Source organism: Lucilia sericata, unplaced genomic scaffold (assembly GCF_015586225.1).
Source record: "Lucilia sericata isolate MDLA Ls3-8-SP2 unplaced genomic scaffold, ASM1558622v1 Contig000431F_arrow, whole genome shotgun sequence".
Taxonomy (NCBI): Eukaryota; Metazoa; Arthropoda; class Insecta; order Diptera; family Calliphoridae; genus Lucilia; species Lucilia sericata.
The window spans coordinates 253713-273380 of record NW_023994446.1 but is presented as its reverse complement, the minus strand read 5'-3'; the positions used below and the strand labels follow the sequence as shown (position 1 = coordinate 273380).

Here is a 19668-nt window from a genome sequence, read left to right as displayed (position 1 = left end):
AATCCCGAAATCCCGGGAAATTGTGCGGAAATTCCCGGGAATTATTTTCCTTAGTATTATGTGATATTTTTGAAACAAATTTTGTTTACAATAAATATATCGCTTTGTAGTGTTAAATTCAGGCACCTGTAGTTTGAGTGCGAGGTTTATATAGAGGGACTGATTTTCTGAAATTTGCCGTTTTTGTGAAATACTAGTATATTTGATAAATTTATTGAAATAATGAATCCATATTAACCATTGGGTAAAGGAGGAGTATTTGCAAAATTTCATCACATTGTCTTCAAAATTGACACCTGTAGTTTGATTGCAGACAGGGCCGAGTGGTATACTTTACGGTGGGTGTAGGGACAATATTCTTATTAATTACAAGTATCAGTTAAAATTAATTATACAATCCTCACTATAGTGTAGGGAATAAAAATCATTCCTATAGAAATGTTTCAGGTTTGATCTGCCTTACAATTAAAGAAAGGATACTGGTATCCCTTAATATAAAGTTATGCCACATTTCATAATTCAAAGACAAGCTTATCGCAAAAGAGTAAGCAAAAGAGTTCTCGTTTGAAAGGATTAAAATAATATATTTCCGAGACATAGGTGACTCTTATACGACTTCATTACGATAATCCAGTTAATTTTAATTATAAATATTCCATTCCGACGTGATACACAGATTTTAACTTAATTTTGTTGGCTAATATTATTAAATTAACAGCAGAAAATACAGAGCGTTTCTCGTAATTAGTCAAAACCACGCAGTAAAGTTATTCGTAGATATTTTAAGATTTAAATTTAAGCTCCAAATATACAGTAATACCGGAAAGGGTCCTCATATTATTTTCCCGAAAACTTAGCTTACATACTAAGTTCACCCCTCTGCAATAGCAAAAAATTTTAGAAACGTGGATCTTTAAGCACATGTCTACAATACTTGTTAAAGAAACCTTTTCGCTACGTTTACGAGAAATGAAAATTAAACATCATGTTAACATTTCAACAAAGAAGTATTTCGATCTTCAAATCCATGCAATTGTAAACCTCTCTGAAACATTAAATTCTCAACGTACGGGAATATTCTATTCTTTATATTTATTTGACCAAGGGATTTTCGGATGAACAATAAGATATCAAAATATGTATGGTGGTTCGTGAAATTAAATAAATTCTTCAAGGGGTCCGCGAAGTAAACAGTGGGAACCGCTGATCTAATTAATGTAAAAAGTCCAGACTAAAATTTTGGAACACTATTTTTACGAACATCGATTTAAAAAAAACGGTTCTCGGTTTATTACTTTTCTTAAAAAATCTGCGTTTTCTCTATTAATAAAATTAAAAAATTGTTACTTTGAAAAAAAAAAAAAACACAAAGTAACAATTCAGAATATAATATGTAATAATTCTTTTGTTTATATAATTCCATTTTGATTCCTGTTAAAAATGTTCTTTATTATATGTATGTATGTTTTATTTAAGAAAATCGTACTATTTATTAATGTATTAGAAACAGGCCACTATCGGGCCTGTTGTGCGCTGCTTTTCATGGAAGAAAAAAGTTTGTTGGTAAAATAAACAACATAGTGTCCACTGAACATATTATCTTTCAACATTCTTGAACTCTGTTTCCTGGCCGTCATTCCTAAGAATTTCCCAATATATATAGCCTTCCAATATGTCCAGTACACATATAACCGCTTTTGGCCAGTTCACCTAAAGTTATGAGACGTTCGCTTGTAAGTGCCGCCTCAAATCTTAAATATGTTTCAATGGGCGGAATATCTAGCAACGTTTCTAGGGCCTTGCTTGACGTTGTGCTTCTGGCATCATTTTTACCCAAGCAGCATGTAAGCTGAACTCCCTGTTGTATTTTGATATTACACTTTTTGTACAAAGAAGTCAAAACATTTATAAAACCAATACGTCAAAGTAGGACTAAGTCCACATTTCATGCTTATAGTTCTCTTACATATCGCCCATGTTGTGTCTGCTTTTTAATTTTCGGCGGAGGGTTACACTCTGTCTATCACCGGTATCTTCTTGCAGAATATTTAGCAATTTGTTCCAGGAGCTGTAACAATGTAGGGCACAAATGCAGTAGAATATATCAGCGAGTATTGATTGATATGTAAATTCAAAGAGCTTGATTATACTTACTTGTGAACCTGCAGCCTTGTTGTTGTTTAAATAAATAAAAGAAGGAACTTCTACTTTGTTTTTAAATGTTTTTATTTTTGCGAACAGTTTATGTTTTTTGTGATATATGTTTTGATTGTAACAATTGGAAAGTAAGTTTGTACTTCACTATCCGTGATACATACATACATACACACATGCATACATACATACATCATACATACTACATACATACATACACAGACATACATACATACACAGACAGACAGACAGACAACAGACAGACAGACAGACAGACACAGACATAGACAGACAGACAGACAGACAGACAGAAAGACAGATACAGACAGACAGACAGACAGACAGACAGACAGACAGACAGACAGACAGACAGACAGACAAAGACAAGACAGACAGACAGACAGACAGACAGACAGACAGACAGACAGACAGACAGACAGACAGACAGAAAGACAGACAGACAGACAGACAGACAGACAGACAGGACAGACAGACAGACAGACAGACAGACAGACAGACAGACAGACAGACAGACAGACAGACAGACAGACAGACAGACAGACGACAGACAGACAGACAGACAGACAGACAGACAGACAGACAGACAACAGACAGACAGACAGACAGACAGACAGACAGACAGACAGACAGACAGACAGACAACAGACAGACAGACAGACAGACAGACAACAGACAGACAGACAGACAGACAGACAGACAGACAGACAGACAGACAGACAGACAGACAGACAGGACAGACAGACAGACAGACGACAGACAGACAACAGACAGACAGACAGACAGACAGACAGACAGACAGACAGACAGACAGACAGACAGACAGACAGACAGACAGACAGACAGACAGACAGACAGAAGACAGACAGACAGACATACATACAGACAGACAGAAGAGACAAAGACAGACAGACATACAGACAGAACAGACAGCAGACAGACGACAGACAGACATACAACAGACCAGACAATACAGACGACAGACAGGACAGACAGACATACAACAGACAAACATACATACAACAGACAACATACATCACATCAGACAACAACAGACATTACAGAAACAGAAAACATACAGATCAACAGACAGACAGACTACAATACATAAATACATACATACATACATACACAGACAGAATACATACATACATACACAGACATACATACATATACATACATACATACAACATACATACATACATTACATACACCATAAATACACATACATACATACATACAGACATACATACATACATACATACATACAATACATACATACATACATACATACAACATACATACATACATACATACATACATACTATACAATAATTCGAACAATTTTTGTCCATTAATCGAATAATACTTCAATGTAACTTTTACGAAAATTTTATTATACATATTTGCTATTTTGTAAAACTAATCTTATATATAAAGTTGGCTCGAGTTTTAAATTTATAGGCATTTAAAGTTTTGCATATTTTGTGAAAAATTGTTCTGATATGTATTCTATATGTATGTAATCCAATAAGTCAATATATAAATTACTCAATTACTTAAGGTCTAAGATATTTAAATTTATTAGTGTTTATACCTTGTGGGCTTTTATTTCCTTTTTATTTTAAAAGTTGTTAGTAGATGCTCTACTTTCAAATTTTATTTGATTTATAAACAAATAAAATTAAAAATTTTTAAAATTGTACGAAAGTAAAATGGATTAGTTTACTAAAATTAGATTTTCTATGGATCCCTTCATGGTCCAACTCTGATTTTTTGAGATATTGTTGTTGATATTGTAAACCAATTTCAGTAAAGGAATAATTAAAATGGGAGTTACCGTTTTAAGATATCCTTGACTCAAGTACATTTTTTGATGTCATTATCCTTATTTTAAAACCTTAAAATTCAAATAAAGTATTGTCAAACTACAACACATAAGCATTAATTACAGTCTAAAAAGATTAAAATCGGATAAATATGTTAGAATATATACATGATCAAATTTAATCCTTTTTAGAAAAACTCTTAGAAATATGAACTTTGAACCTCGATAAAATCAAAACCGTAACTAATAAAAGAGTTTCACCGAATTTATACCGAATATCACCATAATTAGAGCTCAAAATTTTTTTGATATTACATATGAGAAAATTGTCCTAAAAAGCTAAGTTTAAAATGCTTATAAATTAATAATACGAGCCAACTTTTTAAAGCCCTTTAGGGAATTGGGACCATTAATTGTCTGCTTTCATTTCCCGTTGGTCTTTACCGAAAATTTGTTACATAGTGTTAGAGACCGATTGTAAAAAGTTACGAAGTATTGTGTGTTTAAGTGATTTTCGGTGACTTTGTATGGGAGCTACCACCAATAGTGAACCACATCTTGAAATAGCATTTTTGTATAATATTTGTGCCAAATTTTGTAAGGACCTTGTGTAGTAGCAATGACCAAATAAGGACCGATCGTGAAAAATTTTTAAAATAACATTTCTGAGTATAAAAGTAATATTTGCTCCAAAATTTTGTATGTATATCGTTATTTCGTAATGAGTTATATGCGTTTAAGTGTTTTTCTGAAGGGGACCTTGTATGGGAGCTATGACCAATTGTGAACCGATCCAAATTTTTTTTCTCCAGATGACATAAAACTGTAATTGGTAACATTTTGTGAAGATATTGACATTCGAACGGAAGTTATTAACAATAAACTCATTTTCCGGGAATATGTACATTTGTATGGGAGGTATATGAAATTATGGACCGATGCCACCAATTTTCAACAGGAATAAAGCTCTTGTATAGAAACAAATGTATAATGATTTTCGTGGTGTTATATTGCACAGTTTTTTTGGAGTTTTTTTTTTTTTAATTTTGATTCATAACTTTTCCCGATGTGAAACGATTTTCATAAATATTTATCATAAATATTTTGGGTGAATTTCGTTAATTTTTGTTGCTTCGTGTTAACGTGAGACTGTTTTATACAGACAGACATACGGTCGGACGGACATAGCTAGATCGACTTAGAATTTCATAAGGTCTAAGAATATATATGAGCAATTATCTTTTTTTAATTTTAGAGTTAAAAAATCAAAAAATTAGTTTGAAGGCACATTCAAAATATTTTGTGTGAATATAAACAGACCCTAACACGTGATGAATCCGTTCGCGTTAATCATTTTGATCGAGGGGCGCAAAAGTTATAGCGGTTTTCACCTAAATATTTAAGCAAATACTTAAAAAGAGTATTTATATGTGTTATATTTGAAAAAAAAAATTATTTTCAAAAATTTTAAAAATACACAGTAAGAAATTTGATTTTAGTATTTTTTTAACTTGATGTTTATAGTTTTTGAAAAATAGCGAATTAGTAAAACTTAAGAAGAAACTGTTAATATCTGAAATCTACGAGCTTGATTTATAATTAAAAAATTATAGTTTGAAGAAATTAAATATTTATAGAATGATGCTTTTTGATGTTAGGTACATTTTATTTGGCCCACAAAACCTACAATTATTTAACTGCGCCCCAGTTTTACATTAAAATATTAAGAAAACTTGCAAATGGTGATAATTTTGACAAATTTTGAGCATCATCCATGATGTGCCTTGGCAAAATATGTTTAGATAAAAGTGACGTCTTTGTAGCTTACATGGATATTCTAAATACATTTATGATCCCAAACCATTGTGTTTGTCATTATCTTCATGTCTATTCATTAAATGTTTGTATAAGTCGATGTTTGATATATAAAACCGCAAAAATTAAATTTTGCAAAATTTTTAAACAGTTCCTAAAATTTTTGGATTCGAATTTTTTTTCATGCTACTCCGATTTTATATTTCAAAATAACAAAAAACCCTATTTACGCAATTATTCAAATTATTTTCTATATAAGTGCTAATGTGCCGCGCCATCTACTATTCAGGGCACATTAACGAGATATATACCATACTATGTATAATAACATCAGCTAACCACTGTTGTCCCAATTTTTGTATTATATTTAGGGGCGTCAGCGCCCGGTAAAAAAAACGTTAAAAAATTCAAAATTGCAAAAATCCTGGTGACAAATTTCAACATCCAAGTTGTAATACGTAAGGTGACACAGATAAGCTTGTAAAAATTTAACTCCTAAGTGTCTTTAATCAGTACAATAACGAATAGTGTCCAAAAGTTTAAAGCTATGGACAAAAACATAAAAAGAAGGTGAAAAAAATTAGTTAGTGACACACGATTTTTTTTTTAATTTTGTAAACTTCCAAAACCTATTACGTTACCAAAGCAAATAAAAAACAATTATTTTGAAAAGGTATTCAGTTCCCTACCTGCGATTGAAAATATGTTCAAAAACAGTTTTCTATTTCGAATTGGGTGTCAAAAATTCCGTAATTTTGAGCTTATTGCGAGAAACATAATAAAAATTTTGTTAATGTATTTCTGGTCCACAAAACGACTTTTATTGTATTGTAAGGGGCATATAAATTTCAAAAATTCTAAAAAATTCTGAAATGGACTAAACCAAATGCCAAACTATTTTTAAATATTTTTCTATATGAACTAAAAATTAACATAATTTTGACACCCAAAAAAAAAATTTGTTAATGTATTTCTGGTCCACAAAACGACTTTTATTGTATTATAAGGGGCATATAAATTTCAAAAATTCTAAAAAATTCTGAAATGGACTAAACCAAATGCCAAACTATTTTTAAATATTTTTCTATATGAACTAAAAATTAACATAATTTTGACACCCATTTCGATAAAAAGCGAAAACAATATGCCTCTCCAACCCACTAAAAATCATTTTGTGAACCAATATTATTCTACAAAAATTTTAAAATTATTTTTCCCATAATCAGCACAAAATAACGAAATTTTTGAGACCAATTTCGAAAAAATAGATTTTTTAAATATTATTCTGAGGTCAGAATTTTCAATCGCTGGTAGGGAACTGAAAAATATATTTTTTATTTTTCTTGTGAAATACAGGCAAATCCCGGTATAACGAATCTCACTTTAACGAAAATCCGATATAACGAACAGCCAAATTTTTAACATTAACTACCTTATATAGCGAACGTTTAAGAAATTTTATACTCGATATAACGAATAAAAAGAAAAAATACCTAAAAAATCCAGCTTTTGATTTTATATTTATATTGTTAATATCAAAAACTTGATTGAGCAATTAGATTATAATGTAAAAATGAAAGAAGTCGCCCATATTCCTAATTTTAGTTATACTACATATCTGACCTATCGATCAAAATTCCCTACATTATAATCTAAAAAGCATAAATCTGTTAGATGTGAATTTAATGGTAAATTTAGCTTGAATAGTGTTTAAAAGGGATACATTGAAATAATACAATTTTACAGCAAAATAAATTATTTCGATACCCCAATATGGCGCAATATTCCAGGGTTTTGAAGTTATCAGCATGAGACTCAGTTATCGATTCTCAAGTTAAGTTTTTCCTCAAAAGAGTTTAATTCTATCTTCTAGATAATAAAATAAGGTTAAGGAAATAGCAGGAAATTAAAGTTGTTAGAAAACTAAAATCCTTCACAAATTTTTCATTCCGTTCAAAATGGAAAAACGTGTGCGTTGTTATTAGTTGTTTGAAATAAAATTTGAAGCAATATTTTCATACATTAATTTGAATGGTTTTTTTCCATTAAATAAAGAAATTTACTAGAAAAAATAATTCCGATATAACGAATATTTCGATTTAACGAAAGGGCCTGACATTATATCATTCGTTATACCGGGATTTGCCTGTAATAATAATATGTATATACAGTGTAGGGTTCTATAGTTGAAACGAAAGGGTCGACTTTTCGACTTTTTGCATTTAGTTAAAAGTCGACTTTTCGACCTTTCGACTTTTTCCATTTTATGAAAAGTCGATTTTTCGACTTTTCGACCTTTTTCACTTATTTAAAAGTCGACTTTTAGACTTTTCGACTTTTAGTATTTTATAAATGGTCGACTTTTCGACTTTTTCCGACTTTTTTCGACTTTTTTCGACTTTTCGACTTTTTTCGACTTTTCGACTTTTTCCGACTTTTCGACTATTTGATTTTTTACGACTTTTTGACTATTTTCGATTTATTTCGACTTTTTTTCGACTATTTTCGACTATCTTTTTACTTTTTTCGAGTTTTTCCGACTATTTTAGAGTTTTTGACCTCTTTTCCACTTTTTTAAAATTTTCGTCTCTTTTCGACTTTTCGACATTTTTCGACTTTTCGACTTTTTTCGACTTTTTCCGAATTTTCGACTTTTTTCGACTTTTTTCGGCTTTCTTCGACTTTTTTCGATTTATCGACTTTTTTCGACTTTCCGATTTTTTGACTTTTCGACTTTTATTTACAAAGTCGACTTTTCGACCTTTTTCATAGACGATAGTCGAGTTATCGACTTTTTTGGAACAAAATAGTCGACTTCGACTTTTCGACTTTTTTCGACAAAAAGTCGATTGTTCGATTATTCGAAAGTCGATTCATAGAACCCTAATACAGTGAATCAACTAAGTTTTTTGCCTACCTTTTTTAAGAGAATTTTGTTTTTTGTTCATAAATAAAATTAAAAAAACAAGTAAGAGTGCTATATTTGGCTTTGCCGAATCTTATATACCCTTCACCATAGTGTATTTAATAAATTTCAATTTCATAAAATTTAAATGTATTTCATTTTCCCGACTGTATCATTATTATAGCAATAGCAAAACAAAATGAACAACAACAGTGCTAAACGAAATAACCACACAAAAAACAAAATACACAAGGCAGTAAAACCAACAGCATCCAAACATAAGAAACGAAGTATATAAAAAACAAAAACAAAATACACAATGCAATGAAACCAACAGACATCCAAACATACGAAACTGAATACACCAAGAAACAAAAACAATATACACAAGGCAATGAAACACACAGCCATCCAAATATACAAAACGAAATATTAAAAAATAAACAAAAACAAAATACACAACGCAACGAAACCAACAGACATCCAAATATTCGAAACTGAATACACCAAGAAACAAAAACCAAATACACAAGGCAATGAAACACACAGCCATCCAAACATATGAAACGAAATACTTAATGAATATGCAGTGTTGTTGTTGTTATATGTATATGAAAGCATGGAAAAATTTGTCTTTTTTATGAAATTTTCAGAGGTTGTCTCGGATTTTTGCTCATATCTCCGGTATTTATGGACCGATTTGGCTGATTTTAAATAGCGATCTTCTCGAAAGCATGTCTAACAGAATTATTGAAGATTCGCCGATATCTGGGGTCCTCTAAAAACTGATTTCAACAAACACACAGACGGACAGACAGACAGACAGACAGACAGACGGACACAGCTTAATCAACTCCGCTACCTATAAGGATCCATAATATATATACTTTATGAGGTCGGAAAATTATATTATAGAAATTACAAACGGAATGACAAACTTATATGTACAGTGTCTCACATAAGTATTCGAGTTTGGTTGTACTTTGAAAAGAAACATAATTTAATAATATTTTTTGTGTGTGAAATGAATAATTAAATTTGTTATATTGTCTAGACTCTAGAGAGTCCTAAGGTATAATATCACACTCTTTAAAATTTGGAAAAATTACATTTACCTCAATTGATTTAACTTTTTTTAAAAAAAGTCCATAAAATTGCCTCACAAAAGTATTCGAATTTTTCCTGTATTTCATATATGACCATATTATACGAAACACAAAAATTATAATCGAGTGGTTTCTTGCTAATATATTTAAAATTTTCAATACATTATATCGGTATACAATTCCAAAACATGCCTTTACAAAACGTCATCCTATACAGTAGATTTCAGTTTTTACTATTCGTAACTTTCACGCTTATGTTGCCCATTACAATAACACTGTAAGTCCAAAATTTTGGGTTTATTTTAATCATAGTAATCAATATTTAAACAGGTATCGATATTTTTGAGTTAGACCATAATTATATAGTGGCATGCAGCCTGGAGGTCATTGGTGCATAAAAATAATGATACTACCATATTGAATGGTGTTTCTTCGAGGCATGTTTTGGAGTTGTACACGTCCACAATACATTGAAAACTTAAAATATATAAAAGCTGATATCTAAAAGAATATATACAAGAAAACTTTCCCGAAAATTTTTGACCCTAGTATTATGAAAATGGACTTAAGTTCCAATATATTGAATTAGCGACAGAATAATGATATCAATAATATATCTTGGATCGTTCAAATACAGATTATTATAACAAAAAATACTATTTTTAGATACTCCAAGGGTTCTATTAAATCCCAATATCAAATTTTGGTTTTATCTCTGGAAAAAAGAGAAAATACTACAAATATTGCAAAAAAATCGCCATTTTAATGATATTACATAAAAAGAGGGTACAAATCCTCAAAAATTTTGGACCAAATGGGCCAAAAATATATCATTTCGGTTGATAGTAACCCTTTAAAACAATTTAAAGCATAAAAACCATTCGATTCTAAAATTTGTGTTTCGTATAATATGATCAAATATGAAATACAGGAAAAATTCGTATACTTTTGTGAGGCAATTTTATGGACTTTTTTAAAAAAAGCTAATTTAATTTATGTAAATGTAAATTTTTCAAGTTTTAAAAAGCGTGATATCAAACCTAAGGAATGTCTTGACAATACAACAAATTAATTTATTTTTTTTGCACACAAAATATATTATTAAATTTGGTTTCTTTTCATAGTTCACCTAAATTCGAATACTTATGAGAGACACTGTATATACCCTTCTCACGAAGGTGAAGGGTATAAAAAAAAACAGGTAAAAAGTAAATTTATGTTTTTTAATTGAAAGTAGAGATTATGTAGAATGGGAAAACCAAGAAAAAAATATTAAAATACAAATTTTGATGCATTTGTTGTTGCATTTTATTATTTTTCAGCACGTCAATAAAGTATTTTGCATATTGAAATTTCCAGTTAATTTCGTTTGGTTTTTCAAATTATTTTTAATTGCTTTTTGGAATTTATTGTTTTATTGTTAAAAGGACACGTGTTAAGTATTTTTCAATTGTAATTTTCAAAAATCATATCCTTATTGTGTGAAATTGTGTAGTTATTTGCGTCAAAAATGTTTGAAGGGAAATAATGAGCCAATTCTAATATAAAAAATAAGTTTAGAACAAGTATAAATCAATGAAATTCAATTATGAGATGTTTAATCAATCAGTAAAAAATATAAAATATAGAAATTGATGAAATAACACAAAGAATTATTAAAAAAATTACTAAAAAAAACGCACTGAGTTGTCTTTTAAAATCCTTAACTGCCAAAGGAGAGCGTTTCATTTTCTTCTCCAAAGTCCATATACGAACTTAAAAGAACATGTTTAAATTTAAACCTCTAAACAGACCTTAGGTTGCTTGGAAACAATATAAAGTGAACTATCGTGTGGTACGGGAAAAATACTTAATTTAGATATTTACATATAGAGGCGGTTCTCATCACCTAAGATCAACAAAAGCAATATTTTTCAGCTAATACATACACTTATATATAGTTAGAACCCAAATCAAGAATAACTATCCAAATCCAACTACGCCTACTGCATTTTATTCATAAAATAATGCATTCAAAATATGGGGTAGAATATCAAGATTCTAGCATGTAATAGTTCTATAGTGGTATACGGTGATATCCCCATACTTAGGGTGGCTAGGATGGTACTTAGTGTTAGCTTTATTGAATAAGAATCAATATTATACAATTCTAAATGAAATTCACACAGTACTCACCAAATAGATGGGGTTTCCGTAATGTAGTTTTTGTTTATCAATACAAAATGACCAAAAACCCAGATTATTTTTGTTATAATCTATAGATTTATACCACGTTCCACTACTAAAATATCTAAAAAATGTTATTCTAATACATAGGAGTAATAAAAATATTAAATTTTATAAAATAATGCAGCAATATTAAAAAAATGAACAAAAAACCTAAAAAAGCAAAATACTTTATTGACCTTAAAAATTAACAATACGTTCACATTTTATCAAAAATCTCGTTAATTAATATCACGATTTTACTTTTTATGGTAGAAAATTAAAATATAAGATATTCTTTAAAAAGTACAACAAACAAATTGCTTTATTTTGCTAAAAATAATTGTTCAGATAAAGTTTTTTCTTAAAATTTATAAAATTTTACATAGGCAAATTACTTAATTGATTCACTGTATATAGGATTAATAAAATTAGTTTGGCATTGAAAATGGGCAATAAGTAATTTTTAGAAGAACTAACCAAAATTAAAATAAATTCAAATTCCCTTATTCATAAACAACATTTTATTTTATGAAAGGTTTATAAAACAAAATCTCCATACGAAATTTGATTTATAAATCGTTTATAAAATAAAATTGTGTTTATGAGTAAGGGACAAAATTAAATAACCAATTTTGTTTAAAAATAATCAGAGTGGCAACACTGCGTTATTTTTAAGCGGCAACACTTTTATTAGGTTGTGTGTCAGGTTTGTGACTTGGCTTTTCTTTTCTAATTCTTTGTTACCTTCATTCCTTCTCGTGAATTCGGTGTTCTTACACCAAGTGGATAATGCGAAAGGTTTAAGTGGGAAAGGTTTTATGGAAAAATTATAATTTTCCATAAAAATGTTAACAATGTGTGACAAATATAGTTATTTGCACTAAACTACACGGTTGGAAACCTTTTCGAATCATATAACGGTATTTTAGTGGTCTCGGCATTTTGGTTTATTTCCGTAACGGTAGCTTTGTGTTATCGTATTTTGGTTTATTTCGGTTATCGTTATTATTTTAACGGTAACAGTAGTGTGCGAAAAAACCTATATGAACATTTGCCATCTGTTGGTGTGTAGCAAAGTAAGACAATTTTATTAGTTTTAAAATGGTTTTAGTTTTGATTGGAAAACTTACTTACCACATTGGAAACCGTTTTACCTTAGCGTTGCAAATGGTTTTGATTTCTACTACACGACGATTTGGTTGGCAGCTCGAAGAATAGTAAATACAAAAACCGGGTGACTAAATGAGAGACAACACCTCACATGTTCACCACACCATGGGTTATATTTTAGCATCAACTAGCTTCCAAAAGAGGGTTCTGTTTTGGAAATAAAATTAAATTAGAAAAAAAACTTCTTACGTGCGAATTAACGTTCACATGACAACCAAAAATTGTTTTAATTTTAAATATATTTCTAGACTTTTTATTTTTCTGTAAATATAAAAGTAACAATTATGCCGCGTCAACCTTATATTTCAAAGGCTAAAATTAAAATTGATCCACATAAACATGATGATCAAATCAAAAGTATTGAAGAAGCTCATCAGGAAACAGCACGTTTAGCTGAAATGGAAGCCGAAAATGCAGATATTGAAGAGGCGAGCTATGAAGAAGAGGAGGAACTTGAAGACTTAAAAATTGAGACCGTTCAAAACGAAGATTCTCGTCAAGTTGGACGCATTGATTTATCATTTCCTGAAACTGTTGAAGAATTTAAGGATTCTATTCACTGTTACCCTCCTTCCTACTATACTCTATCAGCTAAAGAACGGCTTCTGTTATTATATGCAGAAAATTTTAGACACCAGTTTGTTATTAACAATTCGAATAGACGTCCGCTAGTTTTGGCCCTACCCAATGAATGTAATGTACAGGTAAGCATAAAAGTAGTTGCTGGTAGTGCAATAAAATTTTAGTTTTTACTTATACCGATGATGATTCGAAATAAATATGTAAAATTAAATTTTGGAAAATTTATAGAAATTCGTTTGTACCACAATACGACCTTCATCATTTCTCCATAAACCTTTAATTAGAAATGCGGAAGAGTGTGCCAGTTTCGTTGCAGATTTCATTATTTACGAACCTCTGGATGATATGATGAGTTTTGTAAGTACACTTTATTTACTTTAGATATTAAGTCAAAATATAATAGAACATAAAGGATATTAAAAATCTGTTTAAATAAGGTGATTTCAAGATTTTAAAATGTTATTGAATAATGAAAACAATAGACTTCATAAATACATAAGAATTTTGTATATTTTAAGAGATTTACTATTGTCCAATTCACTATCGATGTCGTATACAGGGGAGTAATAAATATTATGACTAATTATTTTACGATTTCATTAGCATTAAATTGAAAAAAAAAAAAAAATTATATGTAATTATTTTTTTACTAGAATTATTTTGTCTAATGGTAATGCTTTTTAATGGAACGATTTCATTAGTAATTATTTAAAAAGAAATTTTCATTACCATTATTCAATAGATTTTAGAAATTTTCGAACATTAGTTCAAAAATTTCGAATATCCGAACATTATAATGTATTGTCATTAGGTAAAATCATGCATGCCAAATATCAGCACATTCGGACTAGAAGAACTAGTTTTAACAGCTTTAAAAATTTTTCAAATACGAATTCCACTTTTATAAATACTAATTAAATTTGTTTTTGAAAATTCATTACCACTATTAAAAAAGTTATAATGAAAAAACATAATTTTCATTAAATGGTACTTAAAATATTTTTCATTAGAATTTTTTTTATAAATGGAATTGATATTTTAATGCTTAATGAAAAATTCTATCGTTGTATGTCATAAAAAAATTTTTCAAATTCAATTTTTTGAAACAAAAAAAATTATAAAAAATTACGACATACTACCATACAACTATACAATACCGATTGTGAATTGAACATATCTGTTTTTCTAAATGCGATACCACATTTTCTTTATTAGAAATTTATTGAAAACAAACAAATTAAATTTTTGTAAACCAATATTTAACAAAATCACTTTCATTTATTAGAAATTTATTGAAAACAAAAAACAAAAAAAAAATAAAATTTTTGTAAACCAATATTTAACAAAATCACTTTCAACTTTTAAAATCGACGTCTTCCGATTTGGATGAAATTTGCACCAAGGTTAGTACTATTGGATAGTAGATCTGAAAATTGTGTCTGGCCTACTATCCAATAGTACTAACCTTGGTGCAAATTTCGTCAAAATCAATTTTTTGAGTTGAATGCCTTGACATGAAATTGACCATATTTATATTATAAGGCCCATATATTTACAAAAATACTCTCTTAGATCCTCAAAATATGTTAAAAGTAAATTTACGCTTCAAAAAAACAATTGTTTAGTTTTTGAGCCGTCGATGACTATATCCAATATATTGGAGACAATCTATTGGAGACAAAATATTTACGCTCTTGGTTTTTACACTTCTTGCTAATTTTTATACCCTCCACCACCATCAGTGGTGCTAGAGGTTATATATAACTTTGTCATTCCATGTGTACTATCAAGAAATATTCATCTGAGACCCAACAAAATACATATATATATTAGGGTTCTTATCAAATTCTGAGTCGATTTAGCTATGTTCGTCTGTCTGTGTAAAACACGCTCACGATAAAACGAGGCAATAAAATTTAACCAAATTCACCTAAAATGTTCTTCACTTTCCTATTGAAAAGCAAAATCGGTTCACATCGGGAAAAGTTTAAAACAACCCCGAAAAAAATAATAATTTTTTACACATTCTTCTGTAATTATCACGAAAACTATGCAATATAATTAAATGAAAACCATCATACTTTCGTTTCTACATGAAAGCTTGGGCCCTGTTGAAAAATGGCGGAATCGGTCCACAATTTCATATACCTCCCATACAAAAGTACATATTCCTGGAAAATGAGTTAATTGTTAATAACTTCCGTCAGAATGTTGATATCTTCGCATAATTTTACAAATTAAAATCTTATGTCAATAGAATTCATTTAGAGGAAAAAATTGATGGATCGGTCCATAATTGATCATAGCTCCCATACAAGATCACCTCCAGAAATCACTTAAACGCACATAACTAGTTACTTAATTAAAATATCCTTACAAAATTTGGTACAAGTATTGCTCTTACATAAAGAAATGTTACTGTGATTTTTTTTCCGATCGTTCTATAATTGGTCATAGTTCCCATACAAGGTCTCCTCCCGAAAATCACTTAAACGCACACAACTCATTATTAAATGAGGATATCCATTTAAAATTTGGTACATGTATTGCTACAGAAAAATATTACTGTAAATTTGTTTTCCGATCGGTCCATAATTGGTCATAGCTCCCATACTAGGTCTCCTTTAGAAAAACACTTAAACGCAAATAACTTATTATTAAATTAAGATATCCATAAAAATAAATACTATTTTTGTACACAGAAATGTTATTTTAAATTTTTTTCACAATCGGTCCATATTTGGTTATAGCTCATAACTCATTACCAGGGCAAGGATTTGTATGCAAATGCATGTTTGTAGTCAGTTACTCAAAATAACTTTTCGTTTTCTTTTCGAATCAAGGAATTTGCAACAAAATGGCATGGCAAAATGGATTTGTTGTTGCACATTTTTGCATATTTTGTTATAAATGCATAAATTGCATATTTTGCTTTAATTGTATATATTTTGCATATTTATAACATTTTATAGCATATTTTGCATATCTTTTTTTCGAATACAAATTGTGTTTTTTTGTATTACATATATATTTGTAAAATTTACAACCAGTTAAGCGAAAGCGAATAATAAATTTTATTTTTTGCGAATGCGAATGTAAATAGTATAATTCAAGTTAATTTGCAAAGAAAATTATATATTAGGAAATTACATAATATATTTTTTTATGAAAAATTGAGTTGTATCAAAATTTTTACTTCATAATACATAACTAAAGAACAAATCGATACCCTATATTCAAAAAGTGCTAAATCAATAAAGTCTAGTTTTCAGGAAAGCAAAAAAACTATTCAATTCGTGAAATATTGCACTAAAAGACAATATTTCTTCCATAATATGTTTTTAACATCCTTACTAATTCTTACCTATGAACAAATTTTAATATTTTGCACATTTTAGCGACTTATTTAAGATAGCACTTTTTGGTCGACAAAAAAACAAACATTTGTTCTATGTTAGCATGTTTTGTTCAAAGAATAGAACAAAAATTTCTTCTAATAATATGCGTTATTTTATAATTTTATGAAATGTTTTTTTTTTAGGATATAAGTCAAACCAGTAAGTCCAATAAGATGCATTTACACCATTTAAGTAGAAAAACTCATGGCATATCTGCTTGTTTACTATTCCTTATTCTCAGTACAAATATTTTAAATTATGAAAAGTTTTTGAATATAAAAAGTACCAATATTTTTTGAATAATACTCCATAATTTGCACATTTAAAGACTTTTTTATAATCAAAATTCTAAATTGGAACCATAGAATATTATAGATCTTAGTGTTATAAACGATTTCTGAAATAACTTTACATTTTTCGGAAAAACATTATTTAAAGTCTAAAACTGGCTTTATATACAAATATATAAATGATCATATCTTAAAAACTATACATTCAATTTATTAATCTTCACCTGTTTTGTGTTCAGCATGTTCATCTTGTTAATATACAAAATAAATTTTAAATAAATTTGAAGTTTTAAAAAATTTTATAAAATTTGTATGGAAGTTAGCACTTATTTTCTTCAATAAATATTTAGCTTAGGATAGCATATTAACAAAAATTTATACCAGACGTGGATCATGCATTGAGGAATCCTTTTGCATCAAAAACTCACTTTGCCCAAAATTGAGTTCGCACTTTTTGAATATAGGGTCACGAAATACAGGTCCGGGAATTTTAATTTTCATTCTCTAAGAGTGTTTACATTTAATTTTTCGTTAGTTTTTTTAGAAATAGTATTCGCTAAAACATCCACAAAGATTTTGCGAATGGAAAAAAGAAGCGAATAATTCGCATATGCGAAAGCGAGCATTTGTTACATCCCTAGAATTAAATAAAAAACTTGTAAACAGTAAAGAACAGTAGCTATCTAAACTCCTTTTTTGCTAGGATCAATAGGTGAAAAGTTACACTCATTTGAAAAAAACCTGTATTACCAAAATGTTCAACTTTGACCCCCTCTACCTCCGGCAGTTCTTGACCGATGTGTATGGCCTACTATTTAATAGTACTAACCTTGACACGATATTGCCCATATTATTAAAAGGTGTTCCTTAGTCTTTATAGTTATTGTCATTCTCGAGTTGAAATTTTTATTAGGGTACATAAAGCGATATGTCTGTCATCAAGAACCTATATATTTGTTGTCAAAAACTTAAGTTCTATAATAAAAATGTACTTAAATACAATAAAAGTAAAATTACGCAAGAAAATATTTTTTGGTGCATATTTTCCCATTTTAAAGTGCATTTTTTAAGCGCATATTTTTCATTTTTAAGTGCATGAAAATCCTTGCCTTGCTCATTACCAAATATTGATATCCATACCTTTACCACAAATATTGCTCTTATATACATAAATGACACTATAATTTTTTTCACAATCGGTCCATATTTGGTCATAGCTCCCATACAAAGTCCCCTCCAGAATATCACTTAAATGCACAATATTCATTACCAAATAATGATATATAGAATTTAGCAAAAATTTCGGTCCCATACAAGGTTCTCTTATGGAAAGCACTTAAACACACATTACTTATTACTAAATTACGATACAGAAACCAAAATTGACTGAAATATAGCTTTTATGTACAAAAATGTTACTTAATGATTTTTTTACGATCGGTCTATAATTGGTCATATCTTCCATACTAGGTCCTGCCGCATTTAACTTGTTGCATTGTCAATTTGTGTATATTTTGAATTTCCTTAAATATTTCACACACATGCATGCAAATTATTAACTATCGCCTAACTTCAAAAGGAACAATAGGTCATATAAGATCTTGATCGGATGCCCCGCCCCTTTTTACGCCCACTTTTTGTGAAACTATTATTACACCAATTTTGCAATCACAATATGCAAAAACTACTAAACCGATTAACTTGAAATTTTGCATACCGATAGGTAAAAGCTTGAAAACCAATTTTGCAATCACAATATGCAAAAACTACTAAACCGATTAACTTGAAATTTTGAATACCGATAGGTAAAAACTTGAAAAGAACTATAGCCTATATATAAGAACTTGATCCGATGCCACGCCCTTTCTACGCCCACTTTTTATAAAACTATCCTTACCTATATCTTATCCTATAATTACATGAAAGAGAAAGTCTGTTCGTTACGCTTTCACGAACAAACTGCTGAACCGATTTTCATGAAATTTAGAACACTAATAGTTCTATTCTAAAGTGGAACAATAGTCTATATAAAATCATGATTTGACGTCACGATTCTTCTTATGCTCACTTTTGTTATAGCAAATTTTCATTCGAGACTTACAGAAAACTATTGAACCGATTTACATGAAATTTGGTATACCGATCTCAGGATCTGGATCAGACGCCACGCCCCTTTTTACACCAACTTTTTGTA

The 19668-nt window shown here is 29.3% G+C and overlaps 1 protein-coding gene across 1 annotated transcript; it reads left to right on the top strand.

Moving 5' to 3' along the window:
- Positions 1 to 13425: 13425 nt before the first annotated feature.
- On the top strand, positions 13426 to 14395 carry LOC119604783 (coiled-coil domain-containing protein lobo). Its single transcript, XM_037957621.1, has 3 exons — positions 13426 to 13908; positions 14015 to 14143; positions 14390 to 14395. The coding sequence occupies exons 1-3, from the start codon at positions 13489 to 13491 to the stop codon at positions 14393 to 14395; spliced, it is 555 nt and encodes a 184-aa protein (XP_037813549.1). The 5' UTR covers positions 13426 to 13488.
- Positions 14396 to 19668: the final 5273 nt, after the last annotated feature.

What these genes read in the sequence shown, in the direction of transcription:
- LOC119604783 (XM_037957621.1), top strand. Translation starts at nt 13,489, where the DNA reads ATGCCGCGTCAACCTTATATTTCAAAGGCTAAAATTAAAATTGATCCA. An exon ending in CCAATGAATGTAATGTACAG is followed by an intron (nt 13,909 to 14,014) that starts GTAAGCATAAAA and finishes GAAAATTTATAG; the next exon opens with AAATTCGTTTGTACCACAAT.